At 41.4% G+C, this 22,987-nt stretch overlaps 1 protein-coding gene and 1 non-coding gene across 2 annotated transcripts; both read right to left on the reverse strand.

The window, feature by feature from the left end:
* Window positions 1-20,277: 20,277 nt before the first annotated feature.
* On the reverse strand, window positions 20,278-20,391 carry LOC131837372 (U5 spliceosomal RNA). Its single transcript, XR_009355986.1, has one exon. It is a non-coding gene; the product is annotated as a U5 spliceosomal RNA (small nuclear RNA).
* A 352-nt stretch (window positions 20,392-20,743) lies between these two features.
* LCMT2 (leucine carboxyl methyltransferase 2) lies at window positions 20,744-22,854 on the reverse strand. Its single transcript, XM_059181321.1, has one exon. It carries the CDS (start codon window positions 22,852-22,854, stop codon window positions 20,803-20,805), a length of 2,052 nt encoding a protein of 683 aa, XP_059037304.1. The 3' UTR covers window positions 20,744-20,802.
* Between the last annotated feature and the right edge of the window lie 133 nt (window positions 22,855-22,987).

Raw genomic sequence — 22,987 nt, forward strand, 5'->3', positions numbered from 1 at the left:
CTGGCCTCCCATGGCACACAATCCCTATATCACACAACACGCAGAGTAATCCTTCAGAAAAGCCAAGATTATCAGATGATTCCCTTGCTTAAATTCTTCTGTATCTTCTTACTCCCCTTAGAGTAAGGTCCAAAAGATATAATACAGTCTTGTATGTTCTAACTCTGCTTTCCTTTTCCTTGTTTTCTTTCTGCTGCAACCATTCATTCATTTGACACATATTTGCCAAGCATCTGTTGGAAGAAAAGAGCAGCCAGTGTGAGTGGGGTGAGGTTGGTGGGGGGAATGACTTGAGGAAAAGGTCAGAGAAGAAGAGGATGAACCCCACTGGTCATGTTAACTATGGTTAGTTCAGATTTCCTCTGAGCTTTCCTGGTTTCTTAGGCACATCTGTTTTCTCCCAATAACTTACATGCATTTTCCTGGAATATTCTCCCCTCTTCTATTCTGCTAGCTAAATGTTCTTCTTTCTTTAAACCTCTAACTTAAACATTACTTACTTCGGGATGACTTCCTTGATAAATGTCTCATAGTTTTCATTCGTTTCATTTGTTCAGCCACAAAAATATATTGAGTGTCTGTCATGTGCCAGGCACTGTTCTAGGCTCTGTGGATACAACTAAACAGATTTTCATCAAAGTAGAAAGCTATGTGTGGGATGATATGACAGGAAATGTGTTTTACATGGTATACCCAGAATCTATCTTGGGGAACTTCCTTGAGGAGCATCTTAAAGAGATGGACATCCTTTGGAGCAACAAAGGTACAGCAAGCATCTCTAGGCTTTGGGCTGAACGGGACACATCTTATGAAGATATAGTAGGCCTAAGAAAGTAGCGACTTCAAATTAATTGCAGGCACTGATTTGGGACCTTGCTGCTTCTCAAATGGACAGCACTATGAAATCCAAAGTTTATTTACTTAGAAACAGTAGTGATTTCCCTAACCAACCCCACGGAGGACATATGGCTATTAGTGGAATAGACTTATGGTTATTAGTGAAAAGATATATGGTTGTTAGTCTGCAGAAGAGACATATGGTTATTAGTGAAAAGTGGCTGTATCCAACCTCTGCTGCAGACTCAAGTAGCAAGTTGTTAGGGGCTGCCACTATTTCCCAGATGGAATTCTGCAACCCCAAGTGGTGTCTGGAATGACTCCTTTCAGAATGAGCCTCTGAAAGCTTAAACAAAGAAATTCTGTTTTGGTTTTTTTTTAAGATTTTTTAAAAATTTATTCGAGACAGAGAAAGACCACTCCATGCTGAGCAGGGAGTGTAACATGAGCCTCATCCCAGGACCCTGGGATCATGACCTGAGCTGAAGGCAAATACTTAAATGACGGAGCCACCCAAGTGCCTCAACAAAACAAGTCTTTTTTTAATTCATTCAACAAACATTTTTAATTTTTAATTATGCATTTAAATTTATTCATTTATTATCATTAGGGGTTTTTTATTTTTAATTTTTTATTAATATATAATGCATTATTAGCCCCAGGGGTACAGGTCTGTGAATTGCCAGGTTTACACACTTCACAGCACTCACCATAGCACATACCCTTCCCAATGTCCATAACCCAACCACCCTCTCCCTACCCCCAGTCCCCAGAGACCCTCAGTTTGAACAAACATTTTTGTTGAGAGCTTCCATGAGTGTGGCCCTCAGCTAGATTCTAAAGGTGCAGTAGTAAATAACAAAAAATGGTTCCTTTACTCATAGAGTTTATACTCTACCAAGGGAGATAAACATCTTCAAACTAATTACTTAGCTCCAAGTGAGCAAGTAAAGAGTATTCTGAAACCATATTTCAATCTGGGGAATAGTAGAAGGTGGGGACAGGAAGTCCTCCAGGGGGAAAGATCTTTCACTTTGTTTTATAAGATAACTTGAAATTCTAAGTATGGGAAGATGATGTTGAGTGGCAAGGAGCTGTGCAAACACCCTGCAGTAGAAAGAAGCAGGTGTGAGTCCCCTAACATTTCTGAGGGAAGGTCGGTGCAACTGAAGTACCTAGAGCAAAGAGGAGCATAGGATGAGATGAAAGCCAGAGATTTCATTTTGGGGTTATGACAATGAGAAGCCATTAAGGGTTTTAAGTAAGGCAGGAAATGTCATGTTTATGTTTTTTTTGTTTTGGTTTGTTTATTTATTTATTTATTCGACGGACAGAGATCACAAGTAGGCAGAGAGGCAGGCAGAGAGAGAGGAGGAAGCAGACTCGCCACTGAGCAGAGAGCCCGATGCGGGGCTCCATCCCAGGACCCTGCGATCATGACCCGAGCCAAAGGCAGAGGCCTTAACCCACTGAGCCACCCAGGTGCCCCTCATGTTTGTGTTTAAAGAGATCATTCTGACTTTATGATGGAAGAGCAATTGGTGGGGGGGGAGCAAAGGTGAATGGAAGGAGACCTATTGGGAGACCCCTGAAGTGAAGCAGGAGAGAAACGATGGAGACCTGGACCAGGGTAGTGGCATTAGAGATGTTCTCAGCAGAGGACACTAGAGGCATTAGAAGATAAACTGATAGACTATGGTAATTGGCTGGATATGTGGAGCGAAGTAAAAGGAGATGTCATGAGTCCTAAGGGTTCTGGCTTCATGCATCTTGGTGGGTAGTGATGCTGTTCTTCAAATAGGAAATACTGGATGAGGACCAAGTTTGTAGGGTCAGATTCAGGATTTGTGATTGAGTTTGAGATGCCCTTTAGACATACAACAGAAAGTCTGATTAGGCTGTTAAACAGATGAATTTGGAGCTTACAGGACAAGTCTGGATTCAAGATGTAAGAAGTCATTAGAGTTGAGAGTTTGGATGTGTGCACCTGGGAAAAGTTGTAGAGTGAGAAGAGCACCTAAGACAGATTTTGAGGAACACCAGCACTTGAAGGGTGGTTAGAGGAGGAGGATAGCCATGGAGGCTGAACAGAATCCAGAGAGGTAGTAGGAAACCAAGGAGGTGGGTTGTCCCAAGAGGACAAAGAAAGGGAATCTCAAGAAAAAGAAAGTGCTTATCGGTAGGAAGGGCTGTCAAGCTATCAAGTAACACAAAGTCTGAGAAGTGTCCATCAGCTTTGTGGTATGGAGACAGTTGGACCTGGGAGAAAAAGATTTTGATGGTGAGATGGTGGGAAAGAAGATATTGGAGAGAATTGAGAATGTCATGGCAGGGGAGGGAAGGGATCCAGTGAATGTGGACAGTGTTGGGGTGGACTTTCTTTCCTATTGCCAGGCTTCATTTTCATTCTTTTAAAAAATAACCAGCAAAGGGAAAAATTCAGAACACCTAGAGGTAGAGGCCAATTGAAGAGAATTCTTTCACTGCCCCTTTATTTTCTACTCAAAACAATATTCAGTAACATTTAAACATTATCCACTTTGGGGGCAACCGGATGGCTCATTTGGTTAAACATTCAGCTCTAGATTTCGGCTCAGATCATGATCTCAGGATTGTGAGACTGAGCCCTGCATTGATCTCCACACTCAGTGTGAGTCTGCTTGGGTTTCTCTCCCCCCCTTCCTTTGCCCCTCCCCCACCCCCAGCATATTCTCTAGATAGATAGATATAGATATAGATATAGATATAGATATAGATATAGATTCTGGGAGGTGAGGGAGCTCTTCTTGATTGTGATGCTAGTATGCCTACAAATGTATGTGTTGGTTAAAACTCACAGAATTACACACTAAAAAGAATGGATTTTACTTTACATTTTTCCTTATTGTAAGTAAAAAAATCAATAAAAGGGGGAAAAAACCTGTATAAGCCAAACATAGGATATGTCTGTGGGCTACAAGCATCATTTTGTGGTCTCTAGAATAATTGAGAGAATAAAGCTTTTGAAAAGATGTGAGGAACGGGACCTAGACATCAGGCAGAGAGACTCATATCAGCTGGAGGAGGAATAGGATTTCTGTGGTACTGGGAGGAAAGGTAGTAAGGGAATGAAACCAGGAAGACAATTTTGTGGCAGGAATTTGAGGGATTTCTGATGGGAAAGTAGAAGTCTGTTTTGCTAGTGAAGCAGGAGGCCCAGTTATCTGCTGACTATGAGGTAGGAGGTGGAAAGTCAGATACTTGAGGAGAGTGGTGATGGTATGATAGAGCCTGAGAGGAAAATTCGAGCATGAAAAAGATGACAAGGTTTCTAGGTAACATTTCAGGCCCTTCTGAGGTTGGTGATTATTAATTAGGATTGAGTTCAGCAGCATATAACAGGAAACAAAACTAACCAAAATAACAGTGTCTTCAAAAATCAGTTTATTTCTCTCTATTTAAAATTTTTTTAATTTCTCTTTCATATAAAGGAATTGTAGAGGTAAGTCTAGGGCTGGTGTATGATTTCATCAGGGATAAAAACTACTACTTTTTAAAAAGTTTTTATTTAAATTCCAGTTAGTTAATATACAGTGTAATATTAGTTTCAGGTATAGAATATGGTGATTCAACACTTACATCCATCACCTGGTGCACTCCTTAATCCCCATCCCTCCCATCCCCCCATATACCTCCCCTCTGCTAACCCTTAGTTTGTGTTCTATAGTTAAAAAAAAAAAACCCTAGTTTTTCTTCAACAGCTTGGCTTGTGGCTTCCATCCCTAAGGTTCCCTCATGGTTCAAGATGGCCACAGGAGCTGCAATGGAGGGGGGAAGGGGGAGAGGGTAGCTCTTCCTGATCAATCAACTCTCTTAAGCTTTCTTGCAGCAACCACCCTATATCCTTCCCCATTTGCTGAAATGCAATCAGAAGATCAACCTGTCTACAAGGGAACCTGGGAAATGTCGTCTTTTATCCCTGGCAACAATGTGTCCTAGTAGACATCAGGGTCCTATTATTAAAGAATATACCTGAGAGTATGGAACTGCTAACTTTTACCACAGTGATCTGTTGTTCTCTAATGGGGCTTATCCCAGGATATAACCTGGGAGTTGGTTTCACCAGGAGTTGGGACTTGATCAGACAAATGGTATGAAAGTGCTAAAGAGCAAGAGTCTAGAACTTCTTGAGAGAGTGACTAAAAGTATGAACCATGGATTTTAAACTAGTCTGGGGAGAATGATGAGGGCAGGAGGAGACGGAAGGCTGGAGAGAAAGTGGAGATCTTACTACTTAGACATCCTGATGCCGTGAAAGAAAGAGTCCTGCCGAAGAAATTGAGCAGGCAAGCTTGAAGAACAGGTAATTGTGGTGGAGAGGGAGAAGTAAGACTCTAGAGAGATGGGATGACAACATTGAAGCTCAAGTGAAGATCAGGAGTAATAAGAATCCACCAGCCCTCTTTCCTGTTGCTCTTTCCTCCACATCTACTTTCTACTTCGATGAGTGTGTATCCACAGTATTTCAAACTGAGGGTGTACTACATGCATCCCATGCCCTACCTCATATCCACTTGGCCCATCTTTAACCCCAGCTATTTCTGCAACTATCAGGTGTGACCCCATAGCAGCATGTCTCAGCTTCAACAAGAATCTCTTGCCCTCTGCCCCAGCATTTCTCTGACCTGCCATGCAATCACACATACACAAACCTAAAAGGGAAAGAAAGTTAGTACTCCGAGGGGTAATCCTTGGCCATGGAGACCAGAATCTGGTAGATAAATGCTCCCTCTGGTCTCCTTCAGGGTGGACAATGCTGAGGTACATTCTTCTTGGCTTTCCAAAGGGTCCTAGCAAGACTGAGTCCTGGATGCCCATAACAGTGACCAGCTTGATAACACATTTTTTTATTGTGTTAACATATAAAATTTACCATTTTAACAATTTTATGGTATAAAATTCAGGAGCATCTAGTACATTCCATTATGCAACCATCACCACTATCTAGCTCCAGAATACTCTCATCACCCCAAAAAGAAACTCCATATCTAGTAAGCCATCACTCTCCACTCCTCCCTACCCCAACTCCTGCTAACCACTGATCTGTCTTCTGTTTCTACGAAGCTGCCTATTATGGATATTTCATGTAAATGGAGTCACATAATATATACCCTTTCCTAGCTGGATTCTTTTACTTAGCATATGTTTTTGAGATTCATTCATGTTGAAGCATAGATCAGTACATCTTTTTTATGGCTGGATAATATTCCACTATATGGATATACAACATTTTGTTTATCTGTTCATCAGTTGATGGACATTTAGGTTGTTTCTGCCTTTTGGCAATTGTATATAGTGCTGCTCTTGAGTGGTAACCCATTTTTATATTGGCTTTTCTTCCTTCCCAGTTAATGTAGGAGATAGAATGGTGTGGGAAGAATATGGAAGTTGTGAGGCCACTGCAATAGTCCAGGGGGAAAGGGACACCTTGGAGATCTGGACTAAGACAACAGGACAGAAAGAGGGGGCTACATGTTAGAGACACGCAGAATTAGGACTGATGGGATTTGGTGACTCTGAGGAGACAGGACCCGGTACATAGCGGAGGGAAATAAGGATGATACTAGAATTTTAACTTAAAACCAGTGTTTTAAATTGCTGCCCTCTTCAGAGCCCAAATATTTGATAATTTTGATAGCTAGCACATAAATAATTACTATATTACTAAATTCCACATAAGTCCAACCAACCATGGGGACAAGTATTTCTGGGTTCCTAAAAGCAGGGCTACACTTATAGTTTGCACAGCCCCTGAGCAAATATTTTTTGCAGGGTCCCTATCTGAATAAAAATTGGAATCACCCAGTCAGCATGCCAACATCATTCTGGCAGCTCAGTCTTGCAGGATCCCTCAAGGAAGTATCTCATTGGCCAACTGGAGTAATCTGTTCACCCAGCAATCTTCCTAAAACATGATCCTGGCCACAGTGCCCAGGGACAACCCCATAGATTTGAGTCCTAGAACTCCTCAGGGTATCTGGTTAACCTCATGTTGGGGAGGGAAAGATATGGAGAGTTAGAGTGCCTGAAAGAGATTAAAAACAGAGTTTGGGGCCCATATGGGACCAGGTCCAAGCTAGTGCCCACTGCCAGCAATTACCAGAGAGGGATTTAGAAAATTTTGAGGAAGGTGCTCCAAAGTGCAGGACCCTCTCACTTGCCCAGGTCTGAGGGCGGTAGAACCCAGAATGATCTGGGATTAATGTGAACTTTAGGAAGCGGAACTGGAGATGGAAACCAACATTTGTTTTGAGTGTGTCCTACTTGCCAAGTACCATGCAAGACCCCTGCATCATTTGATCTTTATAAGCACCTTGTGAGGTAGGTACTGTGAAACCCATTTTACAGATGAGAAAACTGTGTCCCAAAGAGATTAGGTGACCTCCCTCACGTCACCCAGTGGTGAATCCAGATTCTAAACTGTGTTCCTTTCCTATACACCCTGTGCCTGCCCAGAAAGGGTATTGCCTTTCCACTTCAACTAAAAGGGTATGTACTATTTCTCTACAAAGTGTATGTCACTCTGATCTCCTTTTTTACGTGCTGAACATTCTCTAGTCGACTGAATACATTCTACACTTAGTTTCTGTGACTGGGTTTTAGCCATGGCCTGAAGCCCCCTTTGATCTTTTGAACAAAGGGATAGGAGAATACTTTCTTGGTTTGCATTCAATAATTCCATGGCTCCTAAACCCCTATTGCAGGACCTGTGCCTGACGATCCCCTGCCTGTTCTGGGATGGTTCAACTCACACGTGGAATGAATTCAAGCAACTCCCTGAAAAACAATTTAAGCCAGAGGAAGAGTCATCAGGCTAGGTGATAGAAGGTTTATTCAGAACCTTACAAGAAATTAAGTTAAGACCATTCTGCATTAGTCTGTGGTGACGTAAATGATTATTCTAGTTTGGATTGTCATTGGCTGGGACAGACTTTGGGCAAAAATCATTAAGGCAAGGTGTGGCTGTTCTCTAACTTTGGCTGACGAAATCTTGTACCTAGGCAAAGGGCCAGGCAGAATTTAAGGACAGCTATGTGGCTTAGCTGTTGTTTCAACACTTTCACCAGAAGCCCTGAATGAGAGATGGCTTCATCTCTTGAGAAGTGTTGACTTAGGTCAGGTAAGAGTTTCTCTGCTTTATAGGCATCTTGGTCTCCTTCTCTTGAGCCTCCATCGTTTTTCCCAGCCCATTACTTATGACCCCATAAATAACTACAAATGAATCAATAAAATGGAGCTCCTGTGAAGGCAGAAACTCAGGATTTACATTAGAGGGAGAAAAATTGTAAATATAGCGTCCTGAAAGAGGACATTTGGATAGTTTATAAGAATAAGACAATGGATTAAGCCTCTGCCTTAGGCTCAGGTGATCTCAGGGTCCTGGGATCCAGTCCTGTGTCTGGTTCTCTGCTCAGCTGGCAGCCTGCTTCCCACCCCACCCCCCACACACACAGACATACTCCCCCACCCCCGCCTGCTTGTGATCTCTGTCTGTCAAATAAATAAATAAAATCTTTTTTTAAAAAAATGAAAAAGAATGAGACAATGTGTCCTGTAATTTGAACAAAACCTCAGGATTGGGACAGATGAGGTGCTGAGAGTAATCATTAATCTAAGTTCCAAGATTCAAAACAGTGGCTGTTTCCATCAGCCCTAGACTAGAGAATTACTCACAGTCCCTTGAAAATGACATTTACTATCTCAAGAAGGGGTAAGGAAGATGCCTCCCAGAGGGGTCTAATATCAGAATAGACATTGTTTCTTCCTTGGGGGTAGTTATCCCAGAATCTGAAAGTCAATGCCTACTCTTAACTTTTGACCTATAGCAAATCAGGTTATAGATATGAAACCAGGACCTAAAAGCAGTCTGGTTTCTTTTTTTTTTTTTTTTTTTTTTTTTTTAATTTTTCCTCTTTTTTATTTTTATTATTATTATTATTTTTTTTTTAATTTTTTTATTTTTTATAAACATATATTTTTATCCCCAGGGGTACAGCAGTCTGGTTTCTAAGGAACTTGATAAAGCAGTAGCAACATTTCTGGATGAGAGAATGACTTCCAGGTTAGCTCACCCTCTAGCGCTAGTCCCAAAACTTGGCCATCCAAGTTACAACACAGGGACTGGGCACCTGGGGCAGCTAAATTTATTACATCAGCTCTGGGAAATACCATATATTTCCATCATTGTTTCATGTTTGGTAGGTTGATCTAGACAAAAGGACAATGATTTCCCTTGATGGCTTGTGTTCAGCTGCTGCAACAGAAACCAATGCCTGGGTTATTTGACTTCATCGTGGCATAAAATTATGGCCCTGTAAAAGCAGTAGAGACAGGGAAAGGTTATGTAAGGTTTAGGTCTCAAAGTCAACAGAAATGGATTTCAGGTTGCTGGGCTGACAATGCAGAGAGGGAGTTTTGGCATTCCAGGGGCAGGGCTGAGGCTGCCTGTAAGGCCAGTCTGACTAGCAGCACATTCTCAGAGGTATTGTCCTTGATGCTAACTTGACTATTCCAGTTTGGGTCTGTAAAATGTCAAAGGCCTTTTTGTCATGGTGATTGTTCTTACAAAGCAGATTAGTGCCATGGTGTGGTATTCAGTCCAAGCCTCGGAGCTACCTTGAGACTGGATTACTATAGGATTCTCAAACCTGAGTTTGAATCCGGTCCCAATGATTAGCCTATGTCTTTGAATAAATTACATCCCTTCCCTAAGCCTCAGTTTCCTCATCTTCAAAGGGGACATGATAATAGTACCTCTTTAGATGGTTGTGAGGATTATAGGAGATAATTCTTGAAAGCTCTTGGCTCACTTCTGGTCACAGAGTCAGCACTGAATAAACCGAAGCAATTATGACTATTTAAAAGGCCTATTTCTGTTCAAGTAGGGCCCTTCTCTTTTCTTGCCTTCCTTATTTTTACTGAAGGAGCCCCTGGCCAGGTCTACAGAGACTGACCAGTCCTTACTGTACCTCACTGCCCAATAGCCAATTTCACTCCATTTCTGGACAGTTTGGTCACTGTCCTAATGTGGTTACCTATGGTGATTACCTCAGCAATTGACTCAGACTTTTTGGTAAGGAAGAAGGCAGGACTATGGATTGTTGACACCTTATTTGATATAATAAATAAGTGTGAAGCTGTTTGTTGAGTAACTACAAGGCTGGGTCCAGCATCTGGAAATAGTTGAGCCTTGCAAGGAACTCAAGTTACCACCAAAGTTCTTTGCTGAATGCAGAAGAATGATAATACTTATGTTTTCTAGATTTTTCAAATTTACCTGTCTTGACTGATATCGTGGAGAGGAAATATGTTACTTGTTAAAAAAAATTATTTATCATCATGTAAATGCAATACAGAGGATCAAGTTAACAAAAATAATGTGTGTCTTTATATTTGAGAATTGGCTTTCCTAACTCCTCCCCATTAACTAACAACTTAAATTTATAGATTGGGCCTAAAAATTCACTTAGGTCCCATTAAATCCCATCTAAACCTTCAGGAAATTGATCTATGTATATCATATTGACATACTCAACACATCTCCAACTAAATTCATTTCCTCTTTTTTTTTTTTTTTTTAAATTTCCCCTTTTTACCTTTCCCTTTCCCGACTACGCATTTCTTTCAATAGATTTACCACTTCAATCTCCAAACCTAGAGTTCTTAGTGGGATCTCTGATTCTTCCAACACCTTTTCCTGCTGTCAGGAGCTACTTGGTCATGTTACCACATCATGGTCAAGTAGACTGGTTAAGATTCTGGGCCCCATCGTTAGACCTAACCTGGTGTGATGCTTGGCTTTACCACATTCATCTGTGTGGCAAGAAGCTTGTTAATCTCACTTTGCTTCCATTTTCTCATCTTCAAAATAGGGAAAGTAATAGTTAATTCTTTATGGAGTTGCTGAGATAATTAAATGAGATAGTATTCAGCACAGTGCCAGCACATAGTACATACTTGTTCTGTTACTGGTCTTAATATTATTGCAAATAGTACAGGATGTATTCCTTCCTCGGTATTTTTATTGTAACTGCTCTATTTTAAGCTCTTATAATTTTGACCTGGGTTACAGATATTGATATCATATTTTATTCTGCTTCCAGATATCCTTCTCTTCACCCTGTCCTGCAGAGCTCTGCCAGATTTGTCTTCCTTAAATATCATACAGCTCTCCAGCTCAGAATCCACTTCCTAATACCAATACCTATGGCTTCCAATCCAGCTTCTCTGGGAAGCTTCCAAGGCCCTCAAGAATTCACCCTGCTCAGTATCTATCCAGGTTAGTGCAGTAACTGAGGGCATAGGTTCTGTTGGGGCCTATGGGGCTCCACCACTGCCTGACTGTGTAACCTCAGGTAACTGTTGTTTTAGTCATTTCAAAGTGTAAACTCCCTGTTTGGGGTATTTCTTCATTCTTAAGACCTCCTTCTTCCTGATTTCTTTCAAAGGTGGCTTCTGAGTATAGGGGGAGCTTACACATCCTCACAGGGGCAAGGGCACAGACCTTTGGCTCCCCTCTGATTTTGGATATCCTGTGCCTGTGTCTATGTTGGTTTGCTGAGGTTCTTATGGTCCCACCTTGCTCTCCAAATCTCATGCTGGGCCCCTCCTTTCCTCCACTGAAATTCGTGGTCCCTTCCCCAGCAGCTTCACTTAGCCTGACCCCAGGCCTCTGCCGGTCTGCTGGATATTTCAGTGTGTTTGTGTTGTGCTGGTCATAAAGGAGCTTCTGCTTTCATTAAATACCAAACACTGGCTGTGGGAAATGGTGGTGCTACTTCAGACCTTCATACTCCTTAGCAATTTCTAAACTACCCATGGCCCCATATTGCTCTGGTGCCATGTTGAATATGGAGTTTTGCTGAGAGGGTTACAGTTTTCCCGGGCCTTGCCTTGAGAACTGAGAAGAAACTTCCTGCATTGGGAGTTGCCTAAGTCCATCTAGATGATTCTACCATCCTTGACTCTACCTCCCCTCTCTTTTGACCCCAAGGTAGAGTTGGGAGGGTGGGAAGATAGCTCATACATCAAGTCTTGTCATCCTTCTCCTTTTCTCTCCCTTCCAGGACCAAAAAGTTTTCAGCTTCCTTTCCATCTAGAAGGTGCTTCCCTTGTGTTTTATTTTCTTATTTTGTACTCTAGCTTCATGGCCTAGTATTAAAGTCTAAATGACTTAAAGAACAAAATAGGAACCATCAAATAGGGATAATATGTTGGAAGGCATTCCAAAGGCATGCTATCTCAACTGTACATTTCAAGTGTACCTGAAAAGACTTACTTCTTGCCTCTATTCAACCATACTCTATCCATCCTTTCCACACAAGGCATTTATCTCACATTATCCTTGAGGTATTCTTTCTCTATTCCTTCTCACTCTAGTTACCTCCCCCCTTTTTTTTTTCAAGAATATCTATGTGGCTACAAAACCTCTCTCAATTAAATTCTTTATCTGATTTCTCCAAGATATTCTGATTCTAAGCATTATGCTGTCCATACTAACTGTTATCCAATTTTTTCATGTGCATTACTTTTTAAAAATATTGTAAGCCTCTTGAGGGAAAAGAGACCATGTGTCACCCCATAAGACCTAGCACAGTATTAAATAATCATTAAACATTGGACTGACTGGTTAAACAGTGGAGACAAACTGCTCAGGGGAGGTCACAGACTATCCCCCTCCACTTTGTCATGTCTAACATGAATGTCATGTCCAACATAAATGTTAGTCCAGCCCAGTCCATGTCCTGGCCTAATATTTATTGAGTCCTTAGTGTACACCTCATACTGCACTAAAACACTCTATTTACGTTGTCTTATAAAATTCTTTCATCAACTTATGTGAGTTCCATTAATATACAATTATCTAAGGTCACATGATATTAAGGAGTGAAATCAGAATTCAAACCCAAGTCTGTCTGATTCCAATTCCATGAGCCTAAACTACACAACTGCCATTGGTTAGTTATGCAGCATGAACTTTTGACACAGTTCTGTCTAGTTACTTCTTTAGGATGAGCAAACATTAATTCAGTTTTGCTGTCCTCCTCAGGTTTATATTTTACTTCCTTTCCATCCTGAGTAGCAGAACTTTGATTCTTCACTTGCAGGCTATTTGCAGGTCTTTCCAGATTTTGCAGACCATATTTCTCATCTTGTAAAAAAAGAAAATGCTGGGGCACCTGGGTGGCTCAGTCGTTAAGCATCTGCCTTCAGCTCAGGATATGATCCCAGGGTCCTGGGATTGAGCCCCACATAGGGCTCTCTGCTCAGCAGGAAGCCTGCTTCTCCCTCTCCCACTTCTCCTGCTTTGTGTTCCCTCTCTCACTGTCTCTCTCCGTCAAATAAATAAAATCTTAAAAAAAGAAAGAAAGAAAGAAAGAAAGAAAGAAAGAAAGAAAGAAAATGCTATGAATAATACCATATAGGACACCTGGCTGACTCAGTTGGAAGAACATGCAACTCTTGATCTCAGGGTCCTGACATCAAGTACCACCTTGGGCATAGTGCTTTCTTTAAAAAAAAAAAAAAAAAAAAAAAAAAAAAAAATATATATATATATATATATATATATATATATATATATATATATATTTCTTAGTTTCATAATCTTAGTAATCTTAGGAACTTGACATTACTCTTATCAATGCAGGAAAGAGAAGGCAATCACTTATCAAAGAGGAATTCATCAACTAAGAAATTGTCATGTAGATACCAGCTGAACAAGACATGCTCAGAAACAATGAACAACTTGATTTTATCCCCCCGAGGTTACCTTTCTTTATAGTGGTGAAAGGATTTTTATTCAGAACTTGTAAGAAGGGAAACAATGCAACTGTAGCATGGTTGGCAAGTCTTAGAAAATGTTTAAATGTAGCATATTTTGCTTTTCAAATATTTCTATAATGAGCGTATATGTCTTATACAATAAATGACAGTAAGTGTTTTAAAATGAATTGTTGGCTAACACATAGCAGGGTACAGAAGCCACAGGTTGTACTGTTCTAGCTGAATCGACACTAGTAGGAATCTAGGTGGTTAGCTCAAACCAAAAGTGACCACTGGTGAATCTTAACCCAAACTGAAAATTTCAAAATATATTGGGCTAGAGGGTAAGTTGCAGGTTCAAGTCACTACTGAGTGGATCTTCTTAATAGTTAGAATGTGGTTAATAGACTGATCTTCCTCAAAATAATACAAAAAATTCAATATCTCAGATGACTTATCTTTATTACTACTCACCAGATGTCTGAGTGGGAGATGGAGGAAGCAGCAGGACTAAGAATGGGGTTCCTGAAAACAGATGTGTATAATCACAGCTGTATTCTAAAGGTTCTGGACGATTCTTTCTGAGTTTATGACCAACGGCATAGGCTTGCATGACAGGAGTTTGTGGTTTTGTTTTTGTTGTTGTTGTTATTTTGTCATTATTCTTCACTGATGTTTCTCTATTCTTCTACAGGAAGCCAGTGGCATAAGATTATTATACTGAAAGGGTATAAGAAAGGATTGGCTCCAAGAAGTTAAACACCTACAATGAGAGATCCTTGTTCAGTTTCAGTGTTTATAGTTTCAGGTGCTGGGAATATAAGATGAATAAGATATTATTCCTGCCCTCAGGGAGTTAAATCTGCAGTGAGAAGACAGACTAGAAAACAGATTATAAGACAGTATGGTAAGTGCAATATGGAGGATATTTACAAGGTGTATTGTAATATAGAAGGGTAACCCATCCCAGCCTGAAAGGGGAAGGGTATTAAAATCATGGAATGTTTTTCAAAGATAAGCTTCAAGAGGTGCTTGGGTAATGCAATTGGTTTAACATCCCACTCTTGGTTTTGGCTCAGTTCATGATCTCGGGGTCACAGGATCAAGCCCCACATCTGGCCCTGGGCTCAGACTATTTTTCCCTCCTCCCTCTGCCCCTGCCTCCCACTTGTGCTCTCTCTCTCTCTCTTAAGTAAATAAATCTTAAAAAAAAAAAAAAAGATAAGCTTTGAAAGTCAAGCAGGAGTTGTATACACAGGTTAAGAGTAAGGTAAGAAGAGAAGCATCAAGAGTCTCATAGGGATAACACTGTAAGCAAAAGAATGGAGGTATTTGGAGACTCAGGTGTAGTTCCACATAACTGGGATCTCAAGTAAGAGGAGGAGGTATAGCAGGGGGTGAGGCTTGTGACATAGGGAATGTCAGACTCTGGCTTTATGAAAAGATCTACTAATGGAAAATTACACAGCATGCATAGCAAATATTAATAAAGAAGTTAAAATCAGAAAAAAACAAGACAGTGAATATGAATGAAAGTGCTCTAAGAAGGGCTCTGAGAGCCAGGAGCAGCCAGGCATGGGCCATCTCATAGAGGATTTGCCCCTCTTATTCTTCAAGTTAGGATTTGTGTTTCCAATTCAGTCATTTTTATTTGACAGTTCCATTCTTGTGTTTGGTCTGGCTATTTACAGAAGGCAAAGGAAAAAATGAGTGAATGTAGAGAATAAGGAGGAAGGTTATAAAATAGATATTTGAGTAAGTGACTCTCCATTTGGATGTCTAACTGACATGGCAAAGTTAATATATCCAACCTGAACCCCGATCTACCCCCACTACTGCCCCCACAAATTTGCACCACCTTTTGGTGATGGCAACTCCAATCTTCCAGTTCCTTTGGACTAAAGTCTTAGAGCTCATTCTTCATTCCTCCCTTTTCATCATATTCCATACCCAGTCCATTAGGTAATTTTGTTAGCTCTTCCTTCAGAATATACCCCAATCCCACCATTTTTCACCACTCCAGTTGAATCCCCATCTTCTTTCATCTTTATGACTCCAACAGCTTTACTACAGGTCTCCCTGCTTTTACTCTTGACCTCCTACAATCTATTCCTCTTATGATGTCCAAAGGGATCCTTTAAAAATGTGAGTCAAATAGGGGCCCCTTGGGTGGCTCAGTCAGTTGGGTGTCTCATTCTTGATTTCTGCTCAGGTCATGATTTCAGAGTCCTGAAATCAAGCCCCATGTTAGTCTCTGTGCTTGGCAGGGAATCTTCCTGAGATTCTCTCCCTCTGCACCTCCTGTCCCCTCTGCCCTCCCCCCCCCTTCATATGCTCTCTCTCAAATAAATAAGTCTTTTTAAAAAATGTGAGTCAATACCCTACACAGCCCTCCTTTTCACCCAGATCAAAGCTAAAGTTCTTACACTGAATTTCTTAAGGAGCTTTGCTCTGGCTATTCCCCCTACCCGAAACACTCGTTCCTTAATAATCTTCTTAGTTAACTCTATTACCTTCCCAAATTTCATGGCTCCATAGAGTGCTCCTGTCCACCCTTTTTAGTTATTGTAACGTGTTACCCCTATCCCCATGCACTCCTGATCCCCCCTATCCTATTATACCTTCTCTTATTTCCACAGTCCTTATCATTTCTAATATAATATGTATTTATTATCTTTGTTGTTTAGCTTCTTGTCTCCACTTGCTAGGCTGCAAATTCCACAAAGGATTATTTGGTTCACTGATCTATCCCACTTAGAATACTAACTACTGAATGGATGAATGAATGAATGAGTTGCTTTGGTCAACTGAAAGCTTCACTTTATGTTATCCAAATTTCCCATTGTTAACCTATCTCAAAAACTAGTACTGAGAAACAGAGGAATGAGTCACATGCATCTTAATTCTAGGGACTGAATAAAAAAAAGGAAAACAAGTTTTCCTATGACCTGACCCTGTGGAGAGGGAAGAATGTATTTTCCTTATTGCTCTGAAGTTTTACATGGATAGTTATCAGATTTTTTTTAAAAATTGGTTTATATGGTATATATGTATGTAGGCCTTTCCTACACCTAAGATTATAAATATACTCTTTTATACTTGTTCTTATGCTCATATAATTTAGTTTGGCTTTGTTTTTTAAGTCTGGTCTTTAATCCACCTGGAATATGTGATTGTGTTTTGTGAGAAGTAGGAAGCTGACATCACTTTTCACAAATGATTAGCCAAGTAGTACCAAACTGTACATATACTTAAGAGTCCAGCCATTCATCACAGGTCTGAATGTCACTTTACTATACAACCTATTCTTTTTTTTTTTTTTTAAGATTATATTTATTAACTTGACACAGAGAAAGAGAGTACAAACAGGCAGAGTGGAGTAGAAGAAGCAGAGGGAGTAGAAGAAGCAGGCCCCCCACTGAGCAGAGAGCCCAGGATCATAACCTGAGCCAAAGGCAGACACTTAACCTACTGAGCCACCCAGGCACCCATATACAAGAATATACAGATATTCTTGAATTCTTTGTTTCTTCAATCTATTTGTCTATTCTGGCACCAATACCAAACTAATTACTATGACTTTACAATATATTTTTATTTTCTGGGATAATCTCTGATTTTAACATTATAACTCACTATTTATTATTAATTTTAGCCTGAATCAAACATAAATCCATTCTTCATGTGCATTAATTGAACATTTACTATGTGTTATGCCTTGGAAATAAAAATTGTTCGCTGGAGGGCCCTGGGTGGCTCAGCTGATTAAGCATCCAACTTCTGATTTCAGCTCAGGTCGTTATCCCAGGGTTGTGAGATTGAGCCCCACGTCAGGCTCCATGCTGGGCATGGAGCTTGCTTACGATACTCTCTCCCTCTCACTCTGCCCTCTCACCCACTTCCCTCTCAAAAAAAAAAAAAAAAATTGTTGGCTGGATTCAGTTGTCCAAATATAAATTCCGTTTACTGAGGTCTAGACTGCCTTTTCAGTTGTTTTTAGAAGGAAAGGAAAGATGGGAAAGTTGGTTTTTTCCTCTTAAGTACTGTTTAAGTTGCTGATATAGCCATACATAAGATCTGCTTTACTAAATTTTTCTGAAATAGTAAGTCTACATATGAATCAGATGTTGAGAAGCTCTAATGAAAAGCCTAAAAACGGGGACAAAGGCTAGGGAATGAGAAAATCAGAATGTAGTATCATATCCTAAATCTGCAATTTATTTTCTAGCTTTAGACTGCCATTTAGGTGGCAAATAACTTTTTGCATAAATATTAGGGCAAGTTTTTTCCTCTCTCTGTATTAAACTTTGAGAGTTACACACCAAGTCATGCCCAGTGAAGCATCACCACATCCTAGTAAGATCCTGTGTGTTTGTGTTCATGAGCACATTTAATTGCATGTTCCTACATCCTCAGATTAGCCTTTTGGCAAAGTTAACTCATTTCATTTGCAAAGGATATGGGGTAAACATGGTTCATTGCTGAGCAAAGAGGCATGAAGATCAGCTGGAAATTGCAATCAGAGAGGTTTTGGGTGTAATCTATAAAGCTAGGAGTAACACCAGGAAGCCTACCACATTTACCCATGTTGAAACAGTTGAATTTTAAAAACTCTTCAATAGGAGGTCTTTAAAAACTTCAATGCTCCCCCCACACTAGTTAAATGAATATTGACATCTGTTTGTGCATAGTATGTACAATAGTAATATTCAATATTAATTTATTTGAGTGTCAAATTGAACCTCCATCCAGTAAGTATTTATTAAGCATCAAGTATTTTGGGGATAGTGAAATGAACTAGATATACCCAATTCCTTCCATAGTCAAGGAATTGCCCCTTCCCAGCCAAATGCTTTATGTCATTGACCAAGAAAGATAAGTGAACAGTCTTTAAACTGTGGAAAGACAGAAATTTTTTGTTTACGTAATTATTGACATCCAAGGAAATCTCAATCTACTCTGAAGCTGATTAAAAGTTTCATAATTTTTGCTTGACATATTTTCATTCTCTCCTTAAACATCAAGTCCAAACATGATTAGCCAGGACTTATGACCCTCCTTGCCAGTGTAATGCTATTTTATATCCCCTTCATTACTGCATTCAAAAACTGAGTTTAGTTTTAATGTCACATTAGACATTATTGGATCCCTATGAGTAAGAACTCACCTTAGTGACTAGTTCTCATGTTCACCAGATTCTCCAGAGTACAGGTTTCTCTCCCAAAGGAAAAGAAATAGTTGGCTACATTTGGGGCTGCCATATGAGAGTATTTTCCAAAAGATATCATGTAGGATGGGTCCCAGAGTAGGCATGGGCTGTTCAGTGTTGGGTTTGGGATTACAAACGCATAGAGAATAAACCGGGACTTCAAGGTCTAAGATCACAGAAAGAGAAGACCAAACAGTCCTTGGGCACTGGAACATTATTGTTATATGTCAATTTCCTAATATCACTAAGGAGGAGTAAACTTACAGAAAGACAAAAAATGGATAGTTGATGGTAAAATCCAGAAAGCACTCAAAGAAGTGACAGCACTGGCTTTTGAAGAACATATCCTAGAAGAATTGTTCTTAACTTTGTTTACATATCCTCAGTGGTATGATACACTGTTTTTGAGACCCTGACAGAGTAGATACTCAAAATGAGAAAGTCTTCCTTCTCTAACTAGTTTTTCTGGTCTAAAAAGAAGTGCAATCACTAAATGAGGTATAAAACCTTTCATTGACTCTCATAATTGCACCAGGCTCCATACCAGAATTTTATAACAAAAATATTCAGCTCAGTTGGAGAAGCGAAAATCATTGTCCAACTTCAGTTCTCAATCTGGCCCACATCTCTAATTATCCCAGTTATGAAACTTGGATCCAGCACTAGTCCATACTGAGTGCTGCTCCAGAGGTAGAGAGTAAATGCTGCTGACAAAACTTCTAAGTGTTCTAATGAGTAGAGCTTGAGAAGTGAATAATTCCTTAACTGAGTATGATGCATGTATAGGGTTAAAGGTGGAGGGCATGCTTAATCTGGTAATCACTTACAGAAAATACAGGTAATTCCTCTGAAGAGAACAAGCCCAGTTACTCATAATGCACCACACCGGGCAATACTCAAGAGGCACCACACACTACTAATAATGTAGGTCTGGCTCACATCCACATTCTCTTGACAATCATGCCCCCACCACCTTTTCTCTCCCCTCACCAAAACTAATGAAAAAAAAAAAAAAAAGGTTGATGGCACCATCTGAGAAGTAGCATAATGGAAGGTATAACCTGGACTTTTAAGTCACCCAGGTTAGAATTCTAGAACTAACTACTACAAGCTGAGAACACTCATTTTCATCAACATTCTGCTTTGATCCTTCCTGCAAGTTGGAGGCAGTCTGTGGTGTGAATTTAGAAACAAGAAATACAGAGCAGCCTTTCTGCCTTCTGATTGTATTCCTCCCAGTTATTTAGTATCTGGCCCACGCATAGCCTTGCCAGATGCCAAGCTGTTAAGCCCTTTGTTTCCTAGGGTTTATTAATATCCATATCTGATAAAGTAATGGGGTTCATTTCAGATTTCATACATGAAGAATAGGTCAAGCCATGTCTCTTCAGCTATATTCAAGTTTGTATTCTTCTTTTTTAAAGGGAGTCTCATAAAAACAAGGCCTCGAAAATTAGTTTAAAACTCATTACTGTTCTTCTCCATGGAAATCTTTAGAAAAAAGCAAAAGCTTTTTGTACTCCAAAGAGAAACCAGAGTTATCAACTTTGTATTCTCACCAAGGATCTGTTTTAAACTTTTTCAAAGCCTTAGAGTGGAAAACTTTTCACTTGACTTAGGCTAACAGTCACTCTAACTCCATAAATGGATAAACTTAGATGAGGAAAATCAATAAACTAGACACAAAGGGATCCAAAGGCTCCCCAATTCCTACTCTAGGACTGTATGGCCAATCTCTTCAGATAGGCCTACTCGTGTTTTATTTTTGTGTCATCTCTCTGAATGTTGGTATGTGTTTAACAAACTCTTTCACGTTCTGCACTGGATAGTAGTGCTAATGAGAAGGAAAAAACGGGGAAGGAAGGATTGGTAGTGTCTATAGACGCAGTCAAATCCTGTTTGTGCAAACTTTTATTGTCTAAGTGGGTCGTCAATATATAAAAAGTTCAGTCCTACTGTCCAGCACGTAAGGAAGAAAGGCCTAATGTCACTGTATGGGGGTTTAAGTAGGTGCCAAAGGAAAAGCAGTTCCCACCACCTCCAAGGAGCAGGAGCTGCTGCTCTTCAGGAAGGAGGATGCTGGTATGATTGTGTAACATTAATGGCCATGGCACACATGTTGTGTCAATCTGATACTCAGAGCTCAATCCTGTAGTCAAATCAATTATAGTCACCCCAGGAACTGAGGAAGAATGAATCCAGACCCCTCCAACTAGTAGAAGCTTCCCATTGAGCACATGAGCTGTGTGGGAATACCTTGGTGTAATGGGAGGCTGGATGATTATGGATTCCCAGAGGAATCCACAAGAGATTGGTTTTAGAAAGAGTACAGAGCTTAGTGGCTCCTCAGAAGCACCCAGACCTCCAGCAATAAGGGCTCCCCCTTGCCAGCTGCAGGCACTGTGTGAATGCCGACCTTCAGGTGCTTCCCCCACTACTGGGATATTGACCCAAGCCATTGTCCCCGTATGTAGGAAATGCCAGTCACTTAGTACAGGTTCTACCACACTTCGACCCCCATACACAAACAAGTATTTCTGATTGTCATAGGACACTTCTGTTGTTGAATGCCGCCAACATGACAACGTGGAATCTTCTGGATCCGCCTTTGTTATTGTTACATTTAGATCCTTAGTCGTATTATCCTTACTCTTAGAGATACCAAGTTGGAGAATCTCCAACGCTGGGGTTACTGGGGACAGTCTCCCTCCAAGAACCAAAACCTCAGTATCTGAAAGTCTCGTCATGGTGTGATAAAGGCGCCCATCCCACTGGGCTCCAGTCTCACAACTGCATATTTGGTTGCTTTTCCATTCGAAGTCACCATATCTTGAAAGCAAGTGAAACTTGCTCACTCGGCAATGCCGCCCTTCCTGCTCTCCAAATCCTCCTGCACTAAGAATAATGTTTCGGTTCAAAAGGACAGAGGCATGCCCATATCTCTTAAGGTTTGGGCCTTTGCTGTCACTAGTGACTACACTGGCAGGGAAGACGCCTGATGGAGAAGCAGGATCTATTCGAGGAAACATCTCTGAGGGTGGAAACACCAGAGTTTCGAAAAGAGTGTGTCCCCTAGAAGCGGCCAGAATGAAATAGTGGGCGCACTTCAAATGCCACTCCTCAAACTCATCAAAAGGTTCAAGATTCTCCACGCGCTGGCATTCTTCTGAGGGGAGAAAGCAGCGATAGAATTCATTCATGTCCACGGCAGAGCAGGCAGTCCAGCCAGCCTGAAGGAAGCGGTGCTTCTGGGCCTCCACGTCGGGAAAGCGGTCTAGGCCATGCAGGGGAGAACTGAGCTGCCGAAAATGCTGCTGCATGACCTGCCCAAAGGCGTCATGCGGCCTCATCTGCTCGTAGGTCACGAAAATGGCATCAGAAAAACGCTGGGCTGCCCAGGCGATGAGGGCCGCGGCATCTTTCGGCTCAAGGTAGGTCAGCACAGCCTCAGCTAGAAGCAGAGTGGGTGCGGCCGCGTTAAGGCCAGCGGCGGCCAGGGCCTCGTCCAAACGCGAGAGCTGTCGCAGGTCCACCCCTAGGAGGTGGTAGTCCACACTCTCAAAGCACAGCGCGGACGCCCTGGTCTGGAAAGGCCCAGTTAACGCGCACAGCTCCGGCGTATCTTGAATCTTCTCTGCCTTGCGCCGGGCCACGTCCGGAAAATCTACTTCCCAGACTGCAGTCCCGGCCAAATGGCCCGCAGATTTCAGGCGAAAATACATCGAATCTGAACCCGCTCCCAGCGACAAGATCTGAGGTCGAAGAGCACTCGGAGCCGCGCACGTCCGTTCCAGGAAGGCGCGTACGCAATGCCCCACGGCGCGTGCGCGGACGTAGTAGCCGCGGTGGATGAGCGGCGCGCGCCGCGCAGTTCCCGGAACGAGCAGCGCGGCAAAGGGGTCGAGTACGTACCCATGCGCGGCCAGGGAACTCTTGCTGAGGGCGCTGCTGTCATTAGTGCTCTGTACTGCTCCAGCCCGACGCTCGCGGCTCCGCGGGCCCATGGTCGAGATGAGGGAGAGGAGCGACGGCTCGTCACCGGAATAAGCTCTCTTTCATTCTGCCGTACCCACCTCGGGGATTTCGGTACAGAAAAATCACCCCTCTTCCGCGACTCCCCTCCGTGTGTGTCTGCGT

The sequence above is a fragment of the Mustela lutreola genome, chromosome 7 (genome assembly GCF_030435805.1).
Source record: "Mustela lutreola isolate mMusLut2 chromosome 7, mMusLut2.pri, whole genome shotgun sequence".
NCBI lineage: Eukaryota > Metazoa > Chordata > Mammalia > Carnivora > Mustelidae > Mustela > Mustela lutreola.